The 10,345-nt window shown below is 37.8% G+C and overlaps 1 protein-coding gene across 1 annotated transcript; it reads left to right on the top strand.

Moving 5' to 3' along the window:
• Positions 1 to 15: 15 nt before the first annotated feature.
• On the top strand, positions 16 to 8,510 carry LRRC66 (leucine rich repeat containing 66). The gene is made up of 5 exons (XM_074821264.1): positions 16 to 214; positions 441 to 941; positions 3,309 to 3,478; positions 4,028 to 4,358; positions 5,806 to 8,510. Exons 2-5 carry the CDS (start codon positions 446 to 448, stop codon positions 8,508 to 8,510), a joined length of 3,702 nt encoding a protein of 1,233 aa, XP_074677365.1. The 5' UTR covers positions 16 to 214; positions 441 to 445.
• The last annotated feature ends 1,835 nt before the right edge of the window (positions 8,511 to 10,345 follow it).

Raw genomic sequence — 10,345 nt, 5'->3', positions numbered from 1 at the left:
ATTGTTGTGTTATTGACAGGGAAGCTAGTATTTTATTAACTGTAAGTATGAAAATCATTCCACGTCTATTAGTCATGAATTGTTCTCGTGGACTTTGATCGGTGGCAATTGTGTGTGATACCTGAAGCAGAGTTCAAAAGTCTCCATTGTTGTTAGTTCACGAGTTTCTGAGAAGCTGCGTTTCTCGACTGAAGGGCTGGAAAAGAAAGAAAAGGTTTGGATTGTTTTCTGGGACAGGTGGAGGGAGGGGGGAGGTTACCAGTTTTTGAATGGTCTTTCTGAAACATACCTAAGACTCCAAAACTGAATGTTCAAGGCAGAACACTGGTAATGCTTTGGGCATTTGTTTAGCATAGATTTTTTTTAATGTCAAAATACTTCCGCTTTCCATTTAACTCTTGTTATGCTGAACTTACCATAATTTTGCATTTTACATACAGATACTATGGATAACTGTCACTTGAGTGTCATAGCTGTGGTCCTTTACTTCAGTCTTCCTGGATCAGTGGGAACCAAGTCACAGCAGATTCTTCTTGATACACATCATTATTCAGACTGCCGGTGGGATGGGGAGTTCTTACTGAACTGTTCTTTTACCGGAATATCTACTATTCCAGAAGATGTATTACAAACAGCAATAACAGCTGATTTTAGTTACAATAATATTAAAACTTTTCTGTGCACTGATGGAAGAAATGAAGAACGGATCCTAAAACACCTGAATCTCAGTAACAACCTGATTTCTGAACTCTCCTTAAGTACTTGTAGAAATTTACCTGTTTTGGAAACTCTGAACCTCAATGGTAATGCCATCCACACCCTCACACTGGACATACCTACGCCTGCACATGGGTCTAAAAAGTATAGAAAAGTTGATCGTCTCCTACCTGCTTTGAAAGTTTTGTCAGTTGAAAGAAATAATCTTAATAGAGTTCCAAGAGGTAAGCACTTCAAAATCTTTAAGGACCTCACTCCCAAGGGGTAAGTTGGTTTTGGATATGATTTCGTACATCTTACTGAATTCAGAATGTGACTATCTCATTTAGTTATACTTCAGGTGAGAGAAAGTTCCACCTGTGTGCAAATACAGAGACTGAAGCAAATGGATTGTTCTGGATTAGGCTGGGCTTTTCATTCAGTCTTTGCAATCGTAATGCCTTATGTCAGTCAAATATAACCAAATTTATCCTCTGAGAGCCCAAGCAGTATTTTTCCTTGTTGTATGGAAGGGGAAGTAAGGATCTCTGGAAAAACACCAGCCTCCCACAACCCAGTCATGAATCTTAACATCAAGAAAATTAGGGATAATGAATTTCATACTACTCTTCAGAAGAAAGTCAATACTCTTTGAAATAAAATTTGCTCCGATTTCAGTATTTCACAAAGACAGGAAAATATATTTTGTTCGGTCAAAACAATTTTGCTCTATGCCATCTGACTCCCAACCCAAGTGACACCTTCTAGTAACCAGAAAGGGCTGTAAGGTTTTGACAGACTTTTAGAAAGTGCTTGTCACTGAACTATGCCAGGCATCATAGCCCCTGGGACAGCCTGTGTCCTCATAAACAGATGATTCACATGGTCTAAATAGTGTTTAAATGAAGCAGAAGCTGTAGTACAAGCAACACTACTCTATATATTGTTTGCTGAATTTCACTGATCTCTGGTAACATCATCAGATTCATTAGCTCTAGATTTTGAAAATAGTTGGGGGGCGGCGGGGGGCGGCAAACCAAAACCCACTTATCTCACAAAGTCAGACAAAGGGAAAAATTTTGCACCTATACAGGGTCTTGAAGTTCTGTTTTTCTCCTTTTATTATACTAAATAATCCTCTGTCATGCAGGAAACCATTCTGTAGTATCTGTAACATTCCCATATAGACAGTACAGAAAAGCTTACATTATAAAATACATAGATGCAGATTTGATTTGTTTTGATAGATAAATATAACTGCACATTATAGAATGCCTCAGTGGGTCAGACAGAACAACCCTTTTCTGTAAGAGACTCAATTTTTAGATGTTAAAAGTCAAATTGCTATGTATCATACCACCATACTTCAAGTTATACTTAAATCCCATATTCGTTTAAATACATGTTCAGAACTTTATTTTCCTCCTCCAAAATACTTCACTAATGTTCTAGTTTTTAAGCTCTGGTAAGAAAACAAACTGAAGTTCTAAAGCAGAGGACTTTGGCCACAGAGAAACCCTTCTCACAGCTGCCCCCCAACATGTCAGGCTGCTGCCCATTGCTGCCATACCAGTGTATATTTTTGACACAAATTTAGCTTCAGGGAAGCATCCAAACTACAATTCTTCATGCAGGTGCAAGGAAGAATGTATGAACTGCCAGAACTTCTGAATGCCTTTGCTATCAGCTACCTCGAGTTTCACAGCAGAAATGAATCATTCCCTCTGCTTTTCACGATAAACCCAAAGATCAATTACTCAGCAAACAGAACAGCAAACTGAAATAAGAGACTCCCATTAAAGCAGATGACACGAAGGGCAACATTTTTAAGGAGAACTAGTAGCTTCTCAATAGTGTGGTATGATCCAAAATCACTTTAGAGTGACATTCAGATGCTACAAACTGTGGTGATGCTGAGTGTTCCAGTGCCTGCCTTCCCCCTGGAACTTGCAGGCTGGAGCTTTGGGGGCTGTCCGCACAGCACCTAAGAAAAATGAGGTATCATCTCCAGCATTCAAAAGGGCTCCTTCTGCGAAACAGATGCTGTTGTAACTAGAATATGCTGAAGAATATACTGTCATGCTTGATAATTCACAGGCAGACCGGCATAAACAACACGGTTTTTGTTTTCAGTCATGTTTACATCCTACGAATATGGTTCAAATAATTCCACATATGAAAAACTTCTGTGAACTTGCAATGGCAATGAATAGGAGATATTGTATCATCTTTTGCATCTCCATCGTTTATTTACGATTAACATATTTGGATTTCATAAACTGAGTATATTCTCCAGAGAAGTGTGCTCAAAGCACAGAGATCACAGTCAGAATAATTTTGATAGCATGAAGGAATGTTCCTGCTTTTATAGAGATGGGAATTTTTAAAACACGCGTTGACTGTGAAATGTATTAACATGCCTGCTGTGGATGCTACGCAACTTTTAGAATGGGACAACCATGAATAGGAAAGGCATAATAACTCAAAGCCTGCAGCCACTCGTTGCAATAGACAGGAATGGAAAGAATTTTGTTGCAAAGAATTTTAAAAAGCCACTTGACACAATTGGGAAAACAAGAACATGAAATGTAAAATAGTTTTGTTCTTCCTAGGACTAGGCCTGCTGCAGTCTTTACAAACTGTCCATATGTCATCCAATGGCATACAACAGATTGGTGTGAATGATTTTCAGAACTGTTCACAGCTGAAGGACATCAACTTGCAAAACAACAAGATAACTAAAATTCATCCAGACGCCTTCAGGGATCTCAACAAATTACAGGTTGTAAAGCAGTATGACAGTGGTTTCAATGTTTTGTGTTAATCACCATTAGAGATATTATCAACTATTCAGCATTATTATATTGGTCTTTGATTATTATATTAGTATACAGTTATAAAAACTAAAGCAAATGGTGAAAATAATTATTTTTATGTAATATATATTTGCTTTTCATATATAGGAAAACACACACACTTATAAATATACAAAATATAACCATAAATTCACCATTTACCTATGTCACAAACCAATCCATAACTGGCTTGAACACACACACGTCCTTTTCTACTCCCCATCTCTTCCAGTGAGAGCCCTGCGGCTTGCCATTCACAGAGAGGTAGTCTACAATGGGAGAATTCTAAATAGACCACAATTTAAATTTTTAATTCAAATTGAAAAGCTTAGAACAATATTCTTGAAATCCTAACCATATGTATTGTTTCCAAAACTGCAAAAGTGTTTGTATACTAAAATAAATATTATTGTTGATACTGCAATTAGTATTCTGTTTTAAGACATATCAAATTAATTCTAATTATTTCCAAATAGATCGTGGATCTCCGTGAAAATGCTCTGACAATGCCTCTACCACAGATATTAATCAGTTTAAACTTCTTTCAACTTGAAGTGGATTTGTCAAATAATGCCTGGATATTTAACTGCAGACTAAATGCTTTCAAACATGTATTTAATTTTCTTTTTGACTCTATGAGGAAAAAATGGAGTATTTCATACAATAAATCTGCCACCAACCCACAGAAACCTCTGCTGTATCTTTCAAGCCTCCATTTAAACTGCAGCAACAGTGTTTTGCTCAAGAGGGCTGTAATCCCAACAGGGAAGACGTTACTGCTAAACTGTGACTTGGACAACACAAGGGGTATGTAAAACAGGGACTCCATCCATATGCTGCTAAAATCCAAATGCATGCAGAATGATCACAGAAATCTGGTTTAAAAAGTGGATTTCTAAAGATACCATTTAAAAATAACTGAACAACAATTTAACATGCAGATTATTTAATTCAAAAGTAGTATGTATACCAGTTAGAATATTTGAAAGTCATGTTTCCCAAAAAAACTCTTCATCTCCGTCCTTACATTAAACTAATAAGTGATGCCAACTTATACACGAATAAATTTCAGTAAGTAGTACGTTGCAAATTTATCAGTTAATTTTGGAATGCAAACAAAGGACCGAATAGTGGGGTGACACTTCTGGAGCATGTAGAAAAACGAGAAGGATACAACAGCATTTCTAGTATTCACTTACAGCAAAATGAAATAAAAGTTTATTTGTAAGGGAAAGGTTTTATATTTCTTGTAAAAAAGTACAGCTACTGTAGCACACAGTTCACTTAGGAAATGAATTCAGCATTTACAATTCATACAGAGCACTTGAAGTACAAGTGACAAAATCTACAGAGCTGACTTCCCATGCAGAAGGAAAACTAAGCCCAAACTTAGAGTAGAAGGTGCATTTCTCATGTGCCATAAGGCAAAATGGCTTAACTCTAATGGACTAATAGCACTATGAGGTAGTAAGGCTTTCCCCTTAGAACACTTTAACCCCAAATGAAAATACATCAGAAATGCCACCTGCTTTGTCTATTATCAAATGTCTATTATCAAGGCAAGTCACAGAAACTCTGCCCATGGGATTAAAATCCACACACTGGATTGAACCAAAACTTAACCGGGAACGCAAGCAGACCCAAAGGCAAAGGTGTACATACAACCTTAAAACATATTCCAAAAGCCAACAACCAGCCATGGCCTACACTAGCTAAAGTTTGGAAGAATTGCTTGGTAGATACAAATATCCTTGGTTTTCAAACCTTTTTGCTGCAGTTAGAGCAGTAAGTACAGGAAAACCACAGTGGTCAAAACACTGACAGTTAACTAGTGAGGTTTTATCTCAGAGCTGCACACAGTGACTGCAGCCACGCTGGAGAACAGCTGGCTATAAATAGGGATCTTCCACCAGGGAGATCAGATGTTTCTAGTATGATCCAGAACATACTTAGATGTCTAATTTCAGTGACCACCTCCTTCATGCCATTTTTCTTGTGAAGTCTCCTATTAAGACCCCATATGTACTGTGTTTTAAATGGGGGGGGGGTAACATATGATGGTTTAACAGATACTTGGTACCATGTAAAATGACTATGGATGGATTAAAAAAAAAATGGATTTTAGAATAAATTGTTAAAATTATCAAAGATAGGTCATAGAAAGGTCAAGATAGGTCAAGGAATAACTTGACCCTGCAAATCAAGTATCCTATGCTTTTAAGAAAGATTTAGTTTGTACTTTCTTTTATTTCAGGTAATGGAGTCTCTTGGTGGACACCTAAAGGCAGAATTTCAAAAGACAATAGTCTTCCTCATATGACACTGGGTAAAATGAATAATTTAGTGATATACGATGCTGAGGAAACTGCTGAAGGGTTATATTTGTGTATTTTTAATACAACAAAGAAAAAATATCTCATTTACAATGTACAGGTGAAAAAAAGGGTTTCAACATTTTTGGTTAGAAAAGCTCGGGATACTAACACTGTTTTTAGACAAGGAAGAACACAGCAAGACCTTGCACTGGCTGTCTGCCTCTCAGTGCTCATTACATTTGTTTGTGCTTTTTGCCTGGGTGTTTTTGCTAGACCCTACCTTGTGAGCCTGTGGAGACTCATGCACAGGAACAAAAATTCAGGTTCAGAACATACATATTCTAATCAAGCTTTTTCAGATGAAACCTCGAGCAGAGAGTGCTCTGCAAGGAAATCTACAAATACGCAGTGTAATCTGTTCATTTGTGATGAGAATTCTTCAAGAAACACATGCATTTTTCCAACAGAAACTTCTACTTTGCATGAAAATGTCACTGGTAGCAGTATACATGCACCAAATACTGGAGAAGAGTACCAGAAACCAATCAATGATGAGATCAATGTGAAGAAAAAAACAGTGTTTTCAGACATCAAAACTAGTACCAGCAATGATGAAAATATAAATGTAGATGATAATAGACTATTTTCTGGAAGGATATATTACAAGAACAGCAATGAAGTAATGCCAAGAAAATTGAGTGATGACATTTCATTATGGAAAGGTTCAAAATACGCAAATAATGAAGACTCAGAGAAGAGCAGGTTCCCTTCCATGCCCAGGAGATTGAATGCTGACTCTTACTCAAGTCACACTGACTCTTCAGATTCAGATTTATCCTTCATGGGAGAAACTGGCTTTCCATCTTCCACAATACAAATGCATACAGTTGCACAAGATTCTAGGAACAGCAAGGTAAGCAACAACTCTGGTCTGCTGCAGTCTGAAATCACAAAGGCTACACCAGATTCTCCTGAAAGAAAAGGTATCATATCACATAATGAACCCACGAGCACTACAAAATTTATGCCTGGAAGACAAAGCTGGGATGAGCAACTTGGTCTAAAAGGCAACGTAAACATAACCAGTGACGTAGGAGATTTTATTTCACCCAGTAGCTGCAAGAGAGATACAAATATTGAGAATTTAAATGTCTACCAACCAGTAGAAAACTCTCCTCTTACAGAGTACAACTGTAAAATGGAACATACAAATGAAAAAGATGCTTCAGCAGACATATTTGGTGATAGTTCTTCAGATGAAGGGACTCCATTCACAATGAGTGACTGTAGTTCTTTAGCAGACTTTGAACTGGAACAACCTGATGTTAGTGACAACCTGCCAGTCTGTCAGTCGTCACTAGAGGAAGCTGATATCAACAGTGGAACTGAATTCTCAACACTGCCAGAGTCTCCAAACACTGCTGCTGAACTTCAGCATACTGGGAAAAATGAAGACAAAAACAATGCGTATTTTGAAACCACTATTAATTATGGAGCAGATACCATCATGCCTGAAACAGCATCACCTTACGCTGATAAATGTAGTGACCATGTAAGCATGTCAGATTCAGACACAATTAGTTCTTCAAGTCAAGAAGTTCCTGATACATTTGATTATTTTACTGACAAAGAGTCAACAGTGCAAAACTCTATTTCTGATTCTCTCCACAATCAAAATAGAGATTTTGGTAATCCCTTACTTTCGTTAAAACATTCTCCCACATATGACACAGATATAGAGAACACTCCTGAAGAGGCTGAATTGCAGCTGTCTCAGTTTCCCATTGAACCTCAGCACTCCCTCAGCTTCAGTCCCACTGAACAAAAAGAAAATGCACCAGAGAGAAGCACAGATGAGCACACAGAGAGGAACTCCTCTGAAAAGAAGCATGATGAAGGGCACACAACCTTAAGAAGAAACATGAGTACATTTGAGGATGATGATTTTATTTTTGCTCGCATTGATACTGGTTTGAATGAAATTGTTAAAAAAACATCACTACCGTATTCCAGCAACGAGTCATCTCTTCAATCTCTGCCTGAACACATAGCTGAAAAACATTTTACAGTTATTACAGAGAAAGATGACTTGCTACCACAGGGGAAGCAGGTGAACACAACTAAGGCTTGTACAGATAAAATGCAAAGAGGTTTTAAGGAGCAAAACTGTGATAGATACACAGAACTACAGGATACCAGCAACTGTAGTCTGCCTGAAGAAACGCAGTCTGACAATCTTACAGCAGATTTGCTGCATCTTCACTCTTCTGGAAAAAAACAATCCGTCTTCCACTCGGTAGATCCTTTCCAACTTGATCAGAGTGATGAGGATGCATATTCCTTCTCAGTCCCACAAGGCTTCTTCAGTGAAAGCACACAACATAGTTCATGTTCATTCCTACAGAAGACTACAGGAAATACAATGTCCAAAAGCACTGATTCCAGCAAGACGGAGGATGATACTACTTTGACAGGACTGGAGAACAATTCTACAACAGCTGTCAATCTCCAAAATTCAAGTGAAAAACTCAGTCAAAGAAGCCAGACCAATTTAGGAGAGGGCCAGTTTTTTGTTAAGAAGAAAAGAGCATTTGATGGATTTGCTAATGTTTTGCAAAGCAGGAGAACAAACATCAGTAGTTGAGACACAAAACTGTAATACTAAGCTCTCACATAGCTGTCATATAGTAGGTGCAAAAGTGATCATGCCTTAAAATGAAGTGTGTAGCTTTTAATAACTGTTAAATACCATGGGTTGTTCTTGGTTAGGTTTTTTTTTTCCACACCCAGTACAACTATCTATCTGCCTTTAACTTCAAAAATCCATGTTATGGAACGAGATGTCGAGGTTTAAACCCGGCCAGCAGCCAAACACCATGCAGCCACTCGCTCATCCTCCCCTGCCCAGGGGATGGAGGAAAGAATTGAAGGGGTAAAGGGAGACTCATAGGTTGAGATAAAAACAGTTTAATAATTGAAATAAAACACTAACAATAATTGAAAGTACAAACGGGTAATGCACAACGCAATTGCTCACCACCCGCGCCGACTGGTACCCAGCTCGTTCCTGCCTAGCAATCTCAAAACACCAAGATCCTGCAATTGCAATCCTAGAAGCGAGAGAAAACCCCCTCCTTTCCTGCCACCCCTCCTTTATATACTTAGCATGATGTTATATGATATGGAATATTTCATTGGTCAATTTGGGTCCAGTGCTCTGGCTGTGCTCCCTCCCAGCTTCTTGTACACCTGTGCATGGGCAGGACATGGGGAGCTGGAGAGTCCTTGATCTCTTAATACACTGGTGTTTTCAGTTGTTGCTATCAACATTCTTCTCATACCAAATCCCATACTGAATTCAAAACACAGCACTATTCTAGCTACTAAGAAGAAAAATTAACTCTATCCCAGCCGAAACCAGGACACTAGACTTAACAATGAGATGCAGAAAACCTGCATCCATCCAGTTTAAAAACACTGTAATTCCACAGGGTAATTCAGGCCAGAAGCCATGGACTTTTGTTTAGAAGGGTATTTGTAAAACAAGAATAGATTTTATGAAAAACAACTCTAGAATACTCAAATGAGTAAACTACTCAGTAGTTATAACTGATAATAAAGCTTTTGCTGCATTGTAATAATATATATTTACTTTCTCATTATTGTTGGTACCAAGATATTAGTTTCCCTTAGAATTTGCCTCTGATACGCACTGTTTTGTTTCTCTTCGTCTAAAATAAATGTAACACTGAAATTATCATTACATTATTACTATTATTGCATTTCCCTGTGGGACTTACCCTATACAGTGAAATAGTACCATCTTCTGCTTTTTGAACCAAATTTGTGAATTAAGTGTCTCTGAACTCCCCCAGTTTTGAAGAGATAGGAAGAGTCCAAGCAGTATTCAATTAAATTAAAAAAAAAAAATACTTTTTAACTTGGCAAAACATAGAGAGTAACAAAATCCTTCTTTCTCAGAGAAACAGAATAGAATTCAAACCTTGAAGAAAAGTGAGTTATGGAGATCTAGCTACTGATGGGACATCACCTGTAGTTTGCTGATGTGATGATGTGGGAAGGGTAATTTAAAAAAAGACAACCTACTACTACTAAGCTATAATTCCCTATAGAAAAGGATCCTATAACCACTTCAGAATTACTGAGGGGCAAAACAAGAGCAGAGCTACTGTGTTAGAATATCAATGGCTTGATATACAGTAAATTTTTCTAAGACAAAAGATAACAAAAAATGGCCCAAGGCCCTTTTAACATACACAGTATCATTGATGTAATCCTTGAAGGGGAATATCACAAAGGGGAACACACCCAGGGTCCCAGAAAATACAGGAGGCTGGCCAGCAGCTCTGGGAATACTCTATTACGAAGACACAATTAATTCACTAAAAACTCTGAACAGAAGGAACACATTTCAATTCCATGAGATGAGGAGCACATCCAATGGCACAGTACATCTTT

This window comes from Strix aluco, chromosome 4 (assembly GCF_031877795.1).
Source record: "Strix aluco isolate bStrAlu1 chromosome 4, bStrAlu1.hap1, whole genome shotgun sequence".
NCBI lineage: Eukaryota > Metazoa > Chordata > Aves > Strigiformes > Strigidae > Strix > Strix aluco.
This window is presented reverse-complemented; position numbering and strand designations above follow the sequence as displayed.